At 48.6% G+C, this 16,807-nt stretch overlaps 2 protein-coding genes across 7 annotated transcripts in view; one reads left to right on the plus strand and one right to left on the minus strand.

Annotated features, from left to right (window-relative positions):
- Positions 1 to 13,655, plus strand: part of USP30 (ubiquitin specific peptidase 30) — a 30,249-nt gene extending 16,594 nt beyond the window's left edge. For 3 of the 5 annotated variants that reach the window (XM_053206204.1, XM_053206203.1, XM_053206206.1), the window contains 7 exons: positions 5,049 to 5,108; positions 5,593 to 5,679; positions 6,278 to 6,358; positions 6,454 to 6,673; positions 7,817 to 7,987; positions 8,826 to 8,946; positions 9,504 to 13,655. In XM_053206204.1, the coding sequence (XP_053062179.1) occupies positions 5,049 to 5,108; positions 5,593 to 5,679; positions 6,278 to 6,358; positions 6,454 to 6,673; positions 7,817 to 7,987; positions 8,826 to 8,946; positions 9,504 to 9,768 (1,005 nt within the window). In that variant the 3' untranslated portion in view covers positions 9,769 to 13,655. The remainder of the gene's footprint in view (positions 1 to 5,048; positions 5,109 to 5,592; positions 5,680 to 6,277; positions 6,359 to 6,453; positions 6,674 to 7,816; positions 7,988 to 8,825; positions 8,947 to 9,503) is intronic. The other 2 variants (XM_053206205.1, XM_027044031.2) reach the window with 2 other exon arrangements.
- ALKBH2 (alkB homolog 2, alpha-ketoglutarate dependent dioxygenase) lies at positions 11,044 to 15,598 on the minus strand. 2 transcript variants are annotated; one of them, XM_015075883.3, is made up of 4 exons: positions 15,191 to 15,598; positions 14,631 to 15,059; positions 13,453 to 13,651; positions 11,044 to 12,412 (listed from the first exon to the last, which is right to left on the minus strand). In XM_015075883.3, exons 2-4 carry the CDS (start codon positions 14,905 to 14,907, stop codon positions 12,106 to 12,108), a joined length of 783 nt encoding a protein of 260 aa, XP_014931369.1. In that variant the 5' UTR covers positions 14,908 to 15,059; positions 15,191 to 15,598; the 3' UTR covers positions 11,044 to 12,105. The 2 variants fall into 2 exon arrangements, with proteins under 2 accessions (XP_014931369.1, XP_053062182.1); XM_053206207.1 differs by lacking the exon at positions 15,191 to 15,598 and having other exon boundaries at positions 14,631 to 15,089.
- Positions 15,599 to 16,807: the final 1,209 nt, after the last annotated feature.

The raw sequence follows: 16,807 nt of genomic DNA on the forward strand, positions 1-16,807 counted from the left end.
TGTTTCCAGAATAAACCCCGCTTTATTGTGATGTATTCTTTTACATATATTACCGGGTTTGGTTTGCTAATATTATCTAAAGGAGATTAGTGTCTGTGTTCGTGAGGAATATTGGTCTTACGGTTTCTTGTAATGTCTTTTGTCAGGTTTTGTTATGAGGATTATACTATACTCATAAAATAAGCTGGGAAGTGTTCCTTCCTCCTGTTTCCTGAAGGACTTTGGTTAAGCTTGGTATTGTTTCTTCCTTAATTATTTGCTAGAATTATCTGTTTTTCTTTCTTTCTTTTTCTTTCTTTCTTTCTTTCTTTCTTTCTTTCTTTCTTTCTTTCTTTCTTTCTTTCCTGTCTTTTGTTTAATTTTACTTGTTTTAATTTACATCCAAATTAGTTAGCATATAGTGCAACAATGATTTCAGGAGTAGATTCCTTAATGCCCTTTACCTGTTTATCCCATCCGCGCCCCCCCTCCAGTAACCCTCAGTTTGTACTCCATATTTATGAGTCTCTTCTGTTTTGTCCCCTTCCCTGTTTTTATATTATTTTTGTTTCCCTTCCCTTATGTTCATCTCTTTTGTCTCTTAAAGTCCTCATATGAGTGAAGTCATATGACTTTTGTCTTTCTCTGACTGACTAATTTCCCTTAGCATAATACCCTCCAGTTCCATCCACATAGTTGCAAATGGCAAGATTTCATTCTTTTGTTTGCCGAGGAATACTCCATTGTGTATATATACCACATCTTCTTTATGCATTCATCCCTCGATGGACATTTGGGCTCTTTCCATACTTTGGCTATGGTCGATAGCGCTGCTATAAACATGGGGGTGCATGTGTCCCTTCGAAACAGCACCCCTGTATCCCTTGGGTAAATACCTAGTAGTGCAATTGCTGGGTCGTAGGGTAGGTCTGTTTTTAGTTTTTTGAGGAGCCTCCATACTGTTTTCCAGAGTGGCTGCACCAGCTTGCATTCCCATGTTTTTCTTTCTTTCTTTAGTTTTATTTTCGTAGAATTTCTTGTGAGGCTTTGCTATTAGGTATATACATATGGGCTGTTATGAGTTGACTCTTACTTTCCTGATAAAATGTCCTTCTATGTCTTTGGTAAGCCTCCTTGTTTTAATAGTCTATTTCGTCCTATTAGTTTCTAACTAGTGTTTCTATAGGATATCTGTTTTTGTTCTCTAATTTATCTATCTATCTATCTATCTATCCTCTTATTTATTTTAAGTTTATTTATTTTTGACAGAGAGAGACAGAGCATGAGTGGGGGAGGGGCGGAGAGAGGGAGACACAGAATCTGAAGCAGGCTCCAGGCTCTGAGCTGTCAGCACAGAGCCCGATGTGGGGCTCGAACTCACGGACCTCGAGATCATGACCTGAGCCAAAGTTGGACACTCAACCGACTGAGCCACCCAGACACCCCTCTATTCCCTTATTTTTGAGCTAATTTTTGCCTTTGTATTTGAAGTGTAGCTTTTGTAGACAGCATATAATTGGGTTCAGTTTGACAATTTGCCTTTTGATTAGTGTGCTTAGTCCATTTATGTTGAAACGTAAGTATGTGGTTGGACTTAAGTCTGTTAGTTTACCGTTTGTTTACTGTTTGTCTCATAGAATTTTTTTGTTCCTCTGTGTTTCCTTTCCTGCCTTCCTTTCGGTTAATTGAATACTTCTGAGTATTCCATTGTAATTCCTCCATTGGCTTTTTAGCTCTACCTTTTTACATTGGGAGGGTGGGTGTGTGTGTGTGTGTGTGTGTGTGTGTGTGTGTGTGTGTGTGATTACATCATGCAATTTTCATGTATCCTGGTCTATTTAGAGTTAATATACTCCCTGTAAAATACAGGAAACTTACAAAAGTAGAGTTCTATTACCCCCTTTTCTGTAGTATTTTTGTCATATATATTACGTCTATGTATTACAAACTCCACGATAATGTCATAATTTTTGCTTTAAGCAGTTTATGTGTTTAAAAGAAGCTTTTGAAGAAATGTTTTCTATTTACCATTCTCGGTGTTCTTTGGTCCTTTCTGTAGACGCAAGTCCATTTGATGTTTTTCCCCTTCAGCCTAAAAAGATTCCTTTAACATTTCTTAGGTCTATTGGCAACAAGTTTATTTAGTTTTCATTTACATGAAAAGGCTTCCATTTTGCCTTTTTTTTTCTTTTTGAGAATAGCTTTGTTAGATACAGATCCGGGGTTGCTGTTGTTTTGGTTTGCTTTGATTTGATTTGTTTGCTTTTTTGACTGAACTAATTCGGCACGTCTGTTTCCAGCCATGGTGTCTCATTAGGACATGGATGACCACAAAAAGTCATCTCAGTCTGTGGAAGGGAAGACCAGCCAGGCAGGGCACGAAGGATTGCTTCGCATCCGCTTACAGTGCAGGAAAACCCTTGTGTCCAGATACCTCCCACAGTTGACTTGCTGTTTTACAATGCCAGGGAAAGGAAGGGAAAAGGGGAAGGTCTAGGTGAAGAGTTGTAGGGGAAGAAAGGCCTTCAAGGAGGCGTTACTGTGGCGTCTCTCTGTGCCTTGCTGATGAGCTCCGAAAAGCGCGTTACTGGGGCGCCTGGGTGGCTCAGTAGGTTGAGCGTCCAATTTCAGCTCAGGTCATGATCTCGCAGTTCATGGGTTCCAGCCCCGCATCAGGCTCACTGCTGTCAGCGCGGAGCCTGCTTCGGATCTTCTGTCCCTTTCTCTCTCTGCCCCTCTCCTACACTCTCTTTCAAAAATAAATACACATTAAAAAAGAAAACGCATTACTTCTTGAGCAGCCTAACAGGAACAGAAGGAACCTCACAGCTTTACCTTGGGCTGTAGCTGGTGAATTTCCAGTAATTGTTCTAGATAACAGAGTCCTCCTTCTCTCTCCTTGCTCCCCACTCTTCCTGCCCGCCCCTTCTGATTCCTGCCACGGCCACCTGTGGCGTTTGAAGCAGTCTACAGATTACACCTGAGCATCAGGCAAAGAGTAACTGAGTAAGCCACTGAAGCAGAAAGATCGGCCGGAAGTGGATTCATGGGAGTGACATCATCCCTTGGGGGGCGGAGCCGAACCATCGTAGGCTGCTATTTGAGCTCCCACCCGTCTTCCCCACCGAATGCCCTCCACCCTGCCAGTCAGAGCCCCCTGCGGACATGAGCCGTGCCCCAGCCTCGCAGACTGGCAGAGCCAGGGCCCAATCTCTTAGCGCGAATTCCACCCTCCGTTCTCTCTCCTGCCGCCCCCTGCCTCCAAACTGTGCAAGGGGCGGCCCCACGCATGCCTTGTTTCCTTGCAGTTCACCACTTCGAAGGCATTGTTCTGTGGTCTTCTGGCCTCCAGTTTTTCTAATGCACAGTCGGCATGATTCATACCGTTCTCCTGTAGGTACAGTGTCATTTTTTTTTCTCTGCCTGCTTACAAGGTTTTCTCTTTATTTTTGAGTTTCAGCAGTTTGTCCATGCTGTGCCCAGGTATGGTTTTCTTTGTATTTGCTTGGAATTTGCCGAATTTCATGTACCTGTACATGTCTTCCACCAAACTTGTACATATTTTTTGCCATTAATTTCCCCCCAAATTTTATGCCCCTTTCTCTGCTTGTTGGTTCGCGTGGTACTGTTCCACAGCTCACTGAGGCTTGGTTCGCTTTTCTTCAGCCTCTTTCCTCCATGTCCTTTAGATGGGATAATTTCTGTTTACTTGTCTTCGAGTTCACAGACTCCTCGCCATCGCCATTTGTGTGCTTGTCCAGCAAAGTTTTCATTTTGGTTACTGGGCTCTTGGTTGTATAATTTCTTTGTAGTTCTTCATAGTTGCTGGATATCTACCGAGACTGCCCGTTTGTCCTCCACCAGGACTAAATAACTCTCTCCTTTGTGTCCTTGAGCATGTTTGTCATAGTTCTCGCTAAGGTCCTTGTGCTCATTTCAGTATCCAGGTCAATCCGTAGGGTCCTTTGCCATGGCTCACATTTTCTTCTTTCTTCGTAGTGTATGTCTAGTCATTTCTTATTGCATATTAATTAACATCGTAGTAGAGACTTTGGATTCTGTTACGTTTCTCTAAAAAATGAATTCTCTTCTGGCGTACAGTTAACTTGGCTGAGCTCAAAGCCCAACTGTCTTCCCCACATCGGGCAGCAAAATCTCTGCTGAGTGTTTTCAGCTTCTAGCTTCTGCTTTTTGCCAGGCCCCTGGAGTTTGCCCGCATGTCTGGTGTGGGTGTGCACACGGGTGTGTGCCTGCCTTGGAATTGGGCAGGGTTTATACATTGATCTGGGGGTTCCTCCTCTCTGTGGCTGTCCTCTTTCTGGGATTTCCTCCAGCCTCTTTCCCAGCCCTGAACTCAGTCCTCTGATACCTCCATCCTGTAAGACTGCTGCTTTTTTCCACTCAACACTGAACTGCGAGACTGGGGAGCACCCCCGGGCAACAAGTCACACAGTGGAAATCTCCCCACGGAGTTCCTGTTTTCCCAAGCGTTGACGGTAGCTCTCCAGTTGCCGTGTTTTTGTTTTGGTTATCTCAGGACAGCTAGTCTAGCCAAGCTACTCTGTCATCACCAAAAGCAGGAACACTTACCCTGTTTTATCATCTGGTTTTTTGTTTTTGTTTTTTTTTTTTGCAACTAATACTGTAACAGGCACATCTTTCTGTATACTCATACGATTCTTCTATACTGTTTTTAATGTGGACATGATGTAATTTATTTAATCATTCCCTAGAAACTTCAGTTATTCACATTGCGCCAATTTAAATAATGCTGTGATGAACATCCTTGTAGTTTTGTCCAGGGTTATTTCCTGAGGATAAAATCCCTACATTGCTGGGTCAGGTATGTTCTGTAGTTACCTTACAAGCTGTGCTTCGGTATTACTGTGCCCGTTACGTTGACAAGGTTGTTTGTCCTAGAATTTGCTTCTGGGTAAGTACACTGTGTTCCGTTATGGAAATGTTGGGCATCTAAATATTAAACTGTTTCATAGGCATGTGTCTTCCCATCTGTAAAGCTTTGACTTGAACCTGCATCCTTTCTGGATTTTCTGCACTGTTTGTTTCAGAGTCCCGTTCGATTCGATACCTTCGATAGCCTTTCACTGAGTATTCCAGCTGCCACATGGGTACGTATTGCGCGATGGTTTATTTGGCGTCTATCTTGGAGACATTTAAGTCTGAAAGGGCTTTGAGACATTTTGTGTAGCTGAGGTGCTGTGCATTACTCAGACGCTTGGTTGGCTGAACCTGTCTTAGTTGTCGTGTGTGGTACCATGGCCCAATGTGGGGGGAGAAGAAAGTGGATGGTTTTTCTCTGGCTGCAGGAATTTTGGCTTTTTTGAGTGTACATACACGTGTTACTCTCAAATGCAAAGATATCTAAAACAGTGTAGAAGTCCTTAAGTTTCTACAATGTTACGTAATAGCTCGTAGGAGCAGGCCTAGGGTGCCTTGAGCTCCACTTTGCTCAGGGAATGTCCAGTAGTATCTGTGAAGCTTTATTGGCTATAAAAGCAAATAAAGCTCTGGGATCACACTGCCATCTGTTAAGAGTTTCAGTATAGCTCTCTTTTAAGCTGTAATCGTGAATTTTGTTTTCTGGTGCTTCAGGGGCATCCACTGACCCTGGACCACTGCCTTCACCACTTTATCTCATCAGAATCAGTGCGGGATGTCGTATGTGACAACTGTACTCAGGTATGGCCCTAAGCCCCAGTGTCACCCCCTAGGCCTGTGTGTCCTGATAGAGCGCCTCTCACAGCGAGCTCTTCTGACTATGCCCGGATGGTCGTTTTAGCCACAGTCACGTAACTTGGCTGGGAAATCAGTAGCCCATGGACCAAACGTCTTTTCTGGATGAGTTTTACTTCATCCACAGAATGTTTACAGGAAGACTCTGCTGTGCTTTGAGACACGACATATGCCCCCCCACCAGCCCCCTTGTCTCACGCCCTGCTGTACTGACGCTTACCTGCCCTGCCTGACTCCCATAAGCATTTGTGTTTCATCCTCTGAAGAAGAGGAACCACGTGGAGCAGAATTTTTGAAGACACAGAACAGGTGACGTGCCCACGTCAGAGTTCTAGTGTTGCTGCTTCACTTCTCTTGCCCCCTCTGTCACTGTCGCCTGACGACTAAAACTGACAACAGGTCACGATTAACTGGGGGGCTGAGCTCCTTCAGCAGGGTCAAAGTCGGGCGCCAGCTGAATCCAGGCGGAACACCGGCCGGCCCTGCGGCTTGCCGCAGATGTTGCGTTACAAGAAATTCTGCAGAGAGGTTTCTTTCATTTCAGATTGAAGCCAAAGGGACGTTGGATGGGGAGAAGGTGGAACACCAGAGGACCACCTTTGTCAAGCAGCTGAAACTAGGGAAGGTGAGCCCACGCCACACACCTTGTCGGCCTAGCTCTCAGGGACCCGCCGGGTCCCGCCCCCGACAGCCTGCTGCCTCGGTTTCTCTCGCCCGCAGCTCCCTCAGTGTCTGTGCATCCACCTGCAGCGGCTGAGCTGGTCCAGCCATGGCACGCCCCTGAAGCGCCATGAGCACGTGCAGTTCAATGAGTTCCTGATGATGGACATCTACAAGTACCACCTCCTGGGGCACAGACCCGGGCAGCACAGCCCTAAACCTGGCGAGAGCGCGGGGCCCTCGCTCGACCTGCAGGACAGGCCGGCCGCCTCCAGATCAGGTGCGTGCCCCAGGAGCCGACGCACGGAACGTGTGGCACAGAGAAAAGGGATTTGGTGTCACCGCCTTCTGGGGCCCTTGTGCCTCGAGGGAGCTTGTCCGGTCGTGGCTTAAATACCTGATAACGGCAGCACTGGGAGTGTGAGGGGGAAGATCCCTTTAAAAGAGGGCAAACGTCCATAGTAATGAGATGTATGGTTTTAAAAACGATAAATCATAGTTGAAAAAATTTGGGAAGACAACCTTAACATCGCATTCTGGTCTTTTGACTGAATGCTCGTTGGCTCTGAGCAGTCCAGTGAATTTCTTCCCCCAGTATGGTCATCTCGTTTATACAGGTGATGCGGGGAGGGAGGGTCCTGGCTAATGATCACTGACTTCTTCGTTACTGAATTCCTTATTGATCTAGTTCCACTGCTGTCCTCACCAGAGATGAATAATGGAGTCGGGCCCCAGTACCGCAGGTAGCTCTTGGGACCCTCAGCCCTGCTGAGGGGAAAAGCGGAGGCCCCAGGAGGCGAAACGACTGGTCGGAGGGCAAGCGTTAGTCCATTGGGAGAGATCCAGAGGTAGTGATGGGCAGGTTTTTAAATTTGTTTTACTTTGAGAGAGACAGAATGCATGTGGGGGAGGGGCAGGGAGAGAGACAGAGAATCCTGAGTGGGCTCCACATCCTCAGCGCAGAGCTCACGTGGGGCCTGAACTCATGAAACTATGAATCATGACCCGGGTGGAAATCAAGAGCTGGGAACTTAACCGACTGAGCTACGCAGCTGCCCCAGTGTTGGGGAGTTTTTAAAAGCTATCTTATGTAACACATTGAGCTCTTTAGAATTAAATAGATGAGGAAAACCCATAGACTCTAAGGGCTCTGAGCCCACACTCAGCCCCCACATTTGCTCCCAGTCAAGCCAGAGGGCTGTCTTCCCCGCACCCCAGATGCTCCTGACTCAGCGTCCTTTACTGCTTTTATTCTTTCTTGCATCCATAGTTGTGTGGCCTGGCAGGACATCATTCACAGGGAGACTGTATTTTGCCTTTTCTCAGTTGATCCATAGATGAACGTCAGAAGCAGCTGTAGTGGGAAGAGGGCTCAGTCTTAGCCGCTGTTTGAAAAATTTTTTTCTTAATGTTTATTTTCAAGAGAGACAGAGCTTGAGCAGGGGGAGAGGCAGAGAGAGAGGGAGACACAGAATCCGAAGCAGGCTCCAGGCTCTGAGCTGTCAGCACAGAGCCCGACATGGGGCTCAAACCCACAAGCCGCAAGATCATGACCTGAGCCAAAGTCGAACGCCCAACCGACTGAACCACCCAGGTGCCCCTTAGCTTCTGTTTTAAATCAAGGGCTGCCTCACTCTGGGTTCTTCCTTTCCTGGGGGGAGCAGGGGGCGGGGTGCAGGTCTGCTAGTCGTCACAGCATGCTGGCTATGGCCACCATATGACCCACAGTGACTGACTTGGTACTTACAGGCCCCCAAAAATGACCCATGAAAGGAAAAAAGACATCAGCATCTCCTTCATTATTTTACCTGTATCCATAAATAAACATTTATTAACGCTGTTACACGTTGGTATTCTTTAGAAGCTGGCAACTAAAGAAGAGAGAATGTTTAGATCGGTGGTTCTCACCAGGGAATTTTGTCCCCCAGGAGACTTTGGGCAGTAGCTGGTAGCATCTTTGGTTGCCACAAATGGGAGACAGGTGTTACTGGCATCTGGTGGATAGAGGCCAGGGGTGCCAAGAAACATCCTGCCACACGCAGGACAGCCCCCGCCACAACCAAGAATTATCCGGCCCACGTGTCAGTAGCGTCCAGGTTGAGAAAGCTCGGCTTTGTCGAAATGTCAGTAAATTAGCTACAGCTTAACTCTGGCGCGTCTTTAGCAAACAGGGATCAGGGATAGGAGTCTTTAAGGTTCACAGAGCTCTCAAAGTGAACAGCAGACCAGGAGCTGGACACACGTTTTCTACTTGGGATTAAACAGTCAAGGACAAAAAGGACATTTTATCAATCAACATCACACAAAATGAAATACTTGTTTTTTTTTCTTTGTAGCATTGCTGGGGAGTTAAGCCAAGGTAATCAAAGCCATGTTTTGTTTACCCACAGCTACTGCGACTTGTAATTGCCTTGGGCCTTTTTCTCTTGCAGTTTTGAATCAGCCAGGGGGTCCGAAAACACAAATTTTTATGAATGGCGCCTGCTCCCCATCTTTATTGCCTACCCTGCCAGCCCCAATGCCCTTCCCCCTCCCAGTTGTTCCTGACTACAGGTGAGCCACTCTTTAGGAGCACATTCTTCATCCGTTGTCGCTGCTGTTTCTCTTGGTTTCCAAAATTAGCTTAGCACAGAAATGAATGCCAATGTGGAGGGACATTTTTCTTTCATCTTAAGGTGTGATTTCACTATTATGCATTCCTATTTTCGTCCAAAACGGAAATCACTTTAAAAATAAGAATTCTAAAAGTCCGTAGAATTTAAATATATGTCTTCTGTGTATACACGTGTGAATGTATGTATAGAGTATGAAGAAGGAGATTTCAAATTTCTCAGGATACCACGTAGAGATGAGCAGTTAAATCCCTAAAGCCTTCCGCTCTAAAGTTGTACGTGTGCTTACACACAGGGTACATACACTCACGGAATGGGCATCTTCCCATGCCAGTAAGTATCAGTCCCTATTGTCATGGCTGTGTAGTAATCACTTGTACGGATGTACTGTCGAATCAGTCCCCCGTCACTGAACATCTAGGATTCTTTTACTTTTTGTTTTTGCCCGAAACCCTTTTTCCTATCGGTAAACCACTGGCGTCCGTTCCTCCCATTCAGTTCCTCCACGTACCTCTTCCGGCTGATGGCGGTTGTCGTCCACCATGGAGACATGCACTCAGGACACTTCGTGACTTACCGACGGTCCCCTCCTTCGGCCAAGAACCCTCTCTCCACCAGCAACCAGTGGCTGTGGATCTCCGATGACACCGTCCGCAAGGCGAGCCTGCAGGAGGTGCTGTCCTCCAGCGCTTACCTGCTGTTTTACGAGCGCGTCCTTTCCAAGATGCAGCACCAGGGCCGGGAGTACAGGTCGGAGGAATGACCACCCCGGCTCCGGAGCTAGAGCCGTGGCACTGTCCACACGGGCCAGGAACAAGGCAAAATCAGACTGTGTGCACGCAAGAGGCCCCACTAGAGTCCTCAGCCTTCTGGTGTGTTCTAAGAGCAGGCTCCACGCAGGAGCCAGTGGCCCCAGTTCAAACCAGATCAGGCTCCCTGAATGGTGCGCACCGGACGGTGTCCTTGTGCTGGGACAGCATTCATTCTGTGTAGAACGTCTTTTTACTCACCTGCTAATTAAAAGAAATCCAACTCTGGAAGCCACCTTTTTTATATTCGGCCACATTAGGTGTTCTCAGAGGGGAGGTAACTTTGTCTAATCCTCTGATTGGTTTCAGCCCAGATCTTTTATTTTTAATAAGCAGGCCCATAAAAATCGTTCACGAGAATTGGTGAAATTGTTAAAGGCAACAATTTAGAAGAAAAAGTGCCTTTCCCTTTCGATTGCTTTTGTAGCACGTCCATTTGGGAAAATATACGTTGTCCAAGAGTCCTATAAACAATTTTTGGAAAGCTCTGTTCCTTCCAAGTTTCTCAACGGATGGCAACAGGACAGTTACGAGACGCCTCAAGAACACCCACCTCCTCTTTCTGTGGGTCTTTTTTAATCTTTGGATTCTTTATATGTAGTAAAAGTGCACCTGCCAGATCTGCCCCCAGGGGAAATTCTTTCACTGCTCGGTCAGTTGTGAGTGAACTCCCGGGTCGCTCTTAACTCTCTGCTTACCGTGCCCCAGAGACGGGATGACGGTACGTCCTAAAACTGCGCGAATAGCCGGGACGGGGCCGCCTCCGTGCTGGCATCTGTGCCTCCTAAGCTCCACTCTGGACGGTGGTTCCTAACTCCGTGGCCCATGCAGAGCTCCTGAGGTTTACAGGTGGAGCTGGGGGCTGTGTAAAAGGACAGTCCTAGCCTTGGTTTGAGAGCTGGGTTCAGAAGGAAGGGCACTGACCGTGGGGCCGCAGTCTTTCTTTCTGAGCCTCCGTTTCCTCATTTGTAAAGTGAACAGTTAAGACTCAGTGAGCATCAAAACCCCAGCCCTTCCCACAAAAAAAAGAGAAAGTTTTCAATTTTTAAAAAACGTATCATTACAGTTGATCATCTAGTATTGTCATTTCATTACAGGTCCGTACTCTAAATTTATTGGTTTCTAGTAGCCTGATACAAAGACTGTATTGAGCACTCTCTTCCCTCTTTGGATAAGTCTCATGAATGCCTCTCAGGACCACAGGAAGTTTGAGGACACACAGTAGTATCTATGTTTTAGCTAGTTTTATTTAAACAAAAAAAAAAAGATACCAAACTCAAATGGACTCCTCAGAGTTAAGATTTGGAATCAGAGCTGTCTAAAAGGTCCCCTGAGGGAAGGCTGAGGACCATGCTCCTTCTGGTGGGGGCAGGCTGGCAGACACTTCTAGACGATGCCTGGGTGTTGGCTGAAAGCGGAAGTGGCCCAGGCGATCACCATCCCGCCTGGCCCGGCACTCACCCCCGAGGACTCCAGACTCACTACCGATTGAAAATACTGTGAAGGTTCTCCAGGCCCCGGGCATCAGGGAGAGAGGAACAGTTCGAAGCATCTGAGGCCTTCACTGCTGACGCCCCTTCCTGATTCCGTGGCAGGCCCTGGCTTTGACGCTGAACCCAGTCCACTATTTTGCCTGGGTCTGGTGGAACAAACCCCCAGTTATGTGACCTTACGCGGCGTTGCAAAGTCGCAGCTTTCGGTCACTGCTCTCCTGCCACCGATTACTCTTTGAAGCCTGCCACTAAAGAGACACGCTGGGCACGAAAGGTGACGATCCTCTGAACGTCTAGCTGTCAGCAGATCTTTGGTCAGAGGCCAGGGTGGGAGCCAAGGTTGTAAATGTGAATGATAATCTGTGCAGTCTCTTAACCTGACTTAAAGCTGACTTCCTCATTTCGTAAATTATTAGGCATTGAGTAGCAGCCACATCATCTTATTTCTGGCTTTAAGTTATTTACAAAGTGGCTTCTCTTGGCAAAAAACTGAAGTTAAACTAGTAGTTTATGCCATAATAACTGCTGATTTATGTATTTGCTAAAGGTACCTTTTGTATCTGCTGTGTATTATAGTAATAAAAGAATCTTTTTGTTAGGAAAAAAAATCAACTGGTATTCTTTCATACTTGACCAATTTGATAAAGCCATCCTCTTTCGGAATCCTGCATCGCTGTGCAATAAGCCCTACGCCTGGATTAAGCCTCTTCTGTGTTCCCTTTTCGGAAAGGGGATGCCAGTTCCCTCCTGGAGTAGAGCGGGAAGAGAAAATAGACTTACAAAATGCTGACAAAGTTTTTACTTTTTAGTAGGCAGAATTTTGCGAAATGTCAGATTGACCCGTGGAGCTAGAATCTTCTTTCGGACGGGGAGACTGTGATACCAGTGAGTGTTGGTCGGGTGGTTCATCATAAGCAAACTTCCGTGGGCCAGCTGAAGCCTGACCACCTCCACCTTCCGGGAGGGCTGCTTCCCCCGAGAATCCTTATGCCGGAAGAAGAAATCTCTGCAGGCCCCAAAGGAGACCGAGGCTATGGGGCTCCCGGGAGCCAGTTCCCTTTCATCATCTCTGTGTTCGCCGATGTGGTCACGGCCATCTTTGTACCTGCCACGAGAAAACAAGCACGATGTACAAAACGGCTCCCTCCCGGAATGTGCCAGAACGCTTGCTGTCCTACTGCGTGAAAGGTGCGAGGTGCAGCCCCCGCTCATGGTTCTGCAGGGGCGGGGGGGCCTCCTCCGGGTGCGCAGATGAACTGCGCCTGGTCTCCATTTTACCTCTTCCTATTTGATCCCTCACCTTAAAACACACCTCACCAAAAGAAGCCATGGACACGTCTTCCACTCCTCCCAGTTTGTGTACGTAAACCAGTATAACATAAGATGGTTTCTCCCTACACTTAGACTCTGCACAGATAATCGTAAGTGCCCATCTCTGAGCTCCTGGTACCCCTCTCTCCCTCACTTCTCCAGCCACATCAGTGGGATTTCCGTTCTATACGCACCCCAAGCCCCCTCTGCTCTTCCTCCAGATGTCTGTGTGGCTCATGCCCTCTCTCCAGTTAGTCTCCAACTCCAACATCAGCATCTCGGTAAGCCCTCTGCTAACCACCTTCCCCTAAACTCAGGGTTCATAAGCAGAGCGATTCTGTCCCCCGCCCAAGGGACGCCTGGCAATGTCTGGAGACACTCTGGTGGCTGCGACTGGGAAGGGGATGCCCCTGGCATCCAGTGGGTGGAAGCCAGGGATGTTGCTCACATCCTGTGATGCACAGGGCAGTCCCAAGAGGAATCATCTGGCCTGAAACATCAGTGTCGCTGCTGAGAAACCCTGACTTAAACCCAGATCCCTTCCTCCTCGCCATTCTTTAGCAAAATCAGCCTGTTTAATTTTCTTTCAGACACTTGTCAGCATCTCGAATGATCTCGTTCAACTGTTCATCAGACAATCCCCTCTCGCTTCCCAGTGCAGCACGGGCTCCACGAAGACTGACCGTTGGTGCTGTCCCTGCTGCACTAAGGAATAACTTGTACAAATGAGTAAAATATGGTGAAATCTAAACTCATGCCTTCAGAAGAAGAAGATTTATACAGTTCAGTCCAGCAACCTAAAGAAGAAAAAGTAAAACGCAGGTAGGATGTTACCTGTTAACGAGCACAAAGTTGAAGGTCTCTCCAGTCACTGCAGAAACACGATCCCGGACGCGCTCTAGAACTGGGATCCAGGGCTTTGGAGACAGAGTAAGGCCCGAAAACGTGTAGGTCAGCCCGGGGTTGCCATAGGTCGCCTGCTTCCTGGGCACACTGTGCCACTTCCCAAACACCTGGACCCTGGCCAGCGCGCCTGTGCAGATAGAACATGGCAGCTCAGGAGGGCAGGCAGGTGAGGACCCCACACGTTTGCTCCCTGAGTATTCAGGATCGAAAGGGGACGAAATCAGGAAGTAACATTTAGTCTCCTGACCAAGGACAAAACTCCCTGTTGCTAGTCCAAAATGTTCATGTAAGAACAGTGATTCTTGTCCTACACTTACAGAAACACGGTCTTGTCCATTTTCTTTTTTTTTAATACCGTGACTTCATTGTCTTGCCTACAGTGGGAACGTATCAAGAGGCTGAAACGCAAGCAAGCTGAAGTCAGGCTGCACGCTAGGGTGATTCCGCCAACCGCGGGGACCGAGGGTGTGGAGCCCCCAAGAAGGTGAAATTAATGCAGCTGAGGCTGTAGGCTGGGGTCTCCGTGGGCTTTTCTATGCCTGCAAGTGCTCTGCCACCTTGCAGGCCTTCTCAGTGTGCGTTCGTGTCACCCGGCGTCACCCGGAAACAGCCGCTAGAGCGTGGGGGAGGGGCCGGTGATCCACGTTCTCAGAAGCAACAAGGTCCTCCAGGTGATGCAGAGAACCCCCGTTGGGAGGAACTACCTGGTTATTTGCTGTGTCTCCTACGAGACCAGCTGCACCTCAGAATCACCTGGAAGCTTTCTAAAAACACCGATGCCCAGGCTGCACCCCCACCCTACTGTGATTCAGTTGGTCCCGGGTAGAACGCAGCATCTTTTTTCTTATTTTTAACCTTCCCAGATGACTCTAATCAGTGGCCAAGTGGCAAGTCACTCTCAGCATCTGCCAGCTCCCGGTGGTGGGTGGGCAAACTTTTCTCCAGTTTGTGTCCCGAGCGCCCAACAAGGTGCCTGGCCCAAGAATAGGTGTCGAATCAGTAAATGAAGTCACCCGTAACCAATGGCTCCCGAGTTCGTTATTTCTCCAAACACAGACCGCTAGTTGTATCAAACAAGTCTTCAACACACACGGTCCTCTGCTTACCTGTAAAATACTCCACTTCCCGCTCCAGCTCCTGGAAAATCTTGTCTGCTTCGGCTTTGCCAAACAGGACTGTGTAATCACAGCTCAGGCCCTCAGCCCGGATGTGCTGCCAGCTGGGGCCGGCCTGGTGGCCTGCATTCCCCGGGGTCTCCGCCTTTGGCCTTTTCCTGCCACCCTCCTGGTCCGCTTGCGGGCCTGCTGGACCTTCTCCGCTCGCCTCTCGCTCCCTCTTTCCCAAAAGGTCCCCTAACGCCCCTTTCACCAGGAATCTGTCCATCCTGTCTCCACGAAGCAAAGACCTGGGCGCCGGAGGCAGGGCGGAGAGAGAGATTGCCCAGGCTCGGTCCCAGATCCAAAAATCGGCTTGGTGAAGTGGTCCCACTGCATTTCTCCGCGGTGCTTTCAAGTTCCCACTTTTAACACCATGTTCTAGAACAGAAGTAGAGGATGTTGAAGTTGGAAGGGTCCCTCAGGATGTCCTGGGTCTCCCACACCTGGCTATGAATCACAATCTGCTTGCAAAACCCCCAAAGCCTGCATTCCACCCCCAAGCACCTGACCTTATAAAGAAAGGACGCCTTTCCTGGGACGCCTGGAGAGGTGAAGGGGTTCGCCTAAAGTCACTCAGAAAAGCAGATTCCCTGTCTCCTTTTCACCCACTGCTGACCGGCCCTCCGACGCCACTACCCCCTCGGGTAAGCATAGCGATCCTCAAATGGCTACGATTCAGAGTCTGAATGTAAAACAGTTAAGCGTGATCACCCGCACGCCCAACTCCAAAAGAACTGCGTGGGGCCCAAAAGATCACCCGCACGCCCAACTCCAAAAGAACTGCCCGTGCGTGGGGCCAGGGGGAGGCGAGGGCGCCCTGAGAAACCCCAGAGAGCACCCGCGGCGCCCTAAGCCCTGCCAACACCGGAGGCAGGGCTGTCGGGAAGCGGACGACACCCGCGCCGCAGGACTGCTTCCGGGCGGATTTCGGCGCCGCCTGCTGGGAAATGCAGGCGCCTACAAACAGTATGGTGGCGGCTTCCTGGCGCCACCTGCTGGCCTTCTGGGCGCGCGGCACTCACTGCCGGGTTTCAGCCTGACTACCTGGACTGTGCCGGCTGAGGATCCTGTGTGGTTTGGGAGCAGCTGTTGGGTGTCGCCTCTCCTCAGGGGGCCACTGGGCGTCCAGGCAGGGAGCTGGGCCACCAGGTGGGAGCACGATTCCATGGCTCCTCTATCCGTCTCCACCACCCTAGCTGTGTGGCTCCTACAGGTTGCTAAAACTCTCTGGGTTTGAATTGCTTCATCTATACAGTAAGGGCTATAAAACCTATGCCCTGAGAGGAGCATGAGGGTTATTAGATAAGATGTGTGCGAAATGCTTCTGTGCTCCAAATAAATGGTAGGTTCCGTCAGTGCTCCTAATTTTGCTTTACTGTCTGTCTCCCCCAGTGGAATGAACGAACGCTCGGGGAGACCGGAGCCCTCTTTTTGAATGATCTCGGCGCACAGTTGTGCAGGTTTCGACAAAAGCACACAGTTGTGTGACCACCAGCGCAAGGAATCTCCAGAGGCTCCCTGGGGTTCTGTCGCCCCACAAGATCCCCCCAAGCCTCTTATCAGCTCCCTTTCACCCCTGAGCTTCCAACCACCGAGGTGTTGCCTGTCCCTATAGTTTTGTCTTTTCCAGACTTTCTTAGGAAGTCTATACAATATACAGCCTTTTGGGTCTGGCCTTTCGTTTAGTCCAAAAGCTTTCAAGACGCACCCCTTGTTTGCATTGGTTGGTTGTTCCTTCTGCTAGGTAGCATTCTATTGTATGGATGCCCCACAGTTTGTTACCCACCCCACCCCACCCCATGAGGCACGTTTTTACAAATGAAATCACCGTATCCATTCACGCATGAGCTTTTGTGCGAATGCAGATTTTAATTGCACTTGGGTGAACTGCAGGGGTGCGTGGTAAGCGTCCGGTTCACTTGATACGCAAGCTGCTGAACTGTTTCCCAAAGTGGCCGGAAGCTCAAATGAAGTTGAGTTAGGGGCTTCTCTCCTTACACACCGGGCTCCTTGCCCCAGGCGCTGGAGCACAACAGCAGTCAGATAAAAGTCCCTGCCCCCAGCAGGGTTCAATTTTGGAGGTGGAGACGAACAAGGAAATAAACAAGTATAGACAGTACAGAAGC

Source organism: Acinonyx jubatus, chromosome D3 (assembly GCF_027475565.1).
Source record: "Acinonyx jubatus isolate Ajub_Pintada_27869175 chromosome D3, VMU_Ajub_asm_v1.0, whole genome shotgun sequence".
Lineage (NCBI taxonomy): Eukaryota > Metazoa > Chordata > Mammalia > Carnivora > Felidae > Acinonyx > Acinonyx jubatus.

Bases quoted from the DNA above. Each gene is read 5' to 3' on its own strand.
- ALKBH2 (XM_015075883.3), bottom strand. From the start codon at position 14,907: ATGGACAGATTCCTGGTGAAAGGGGCGTTAGGGGACCTTTTGGGAAAG. The intron at 13,652-14,630 runs GTAAGCAGAGGA...CTATCTGCACAG, and splicing joins GGAAGTGGAGTATTTTACAG to GCGCGCTGGCCAGGGTCCAG. The intron at 12,413-13,452 runs GTAACATCCTAC...TTCTCGTGGCAG, and splicing joins AACTTTGTGCTCGTTAACAG to GTACAAAGATGGCCGTGACC.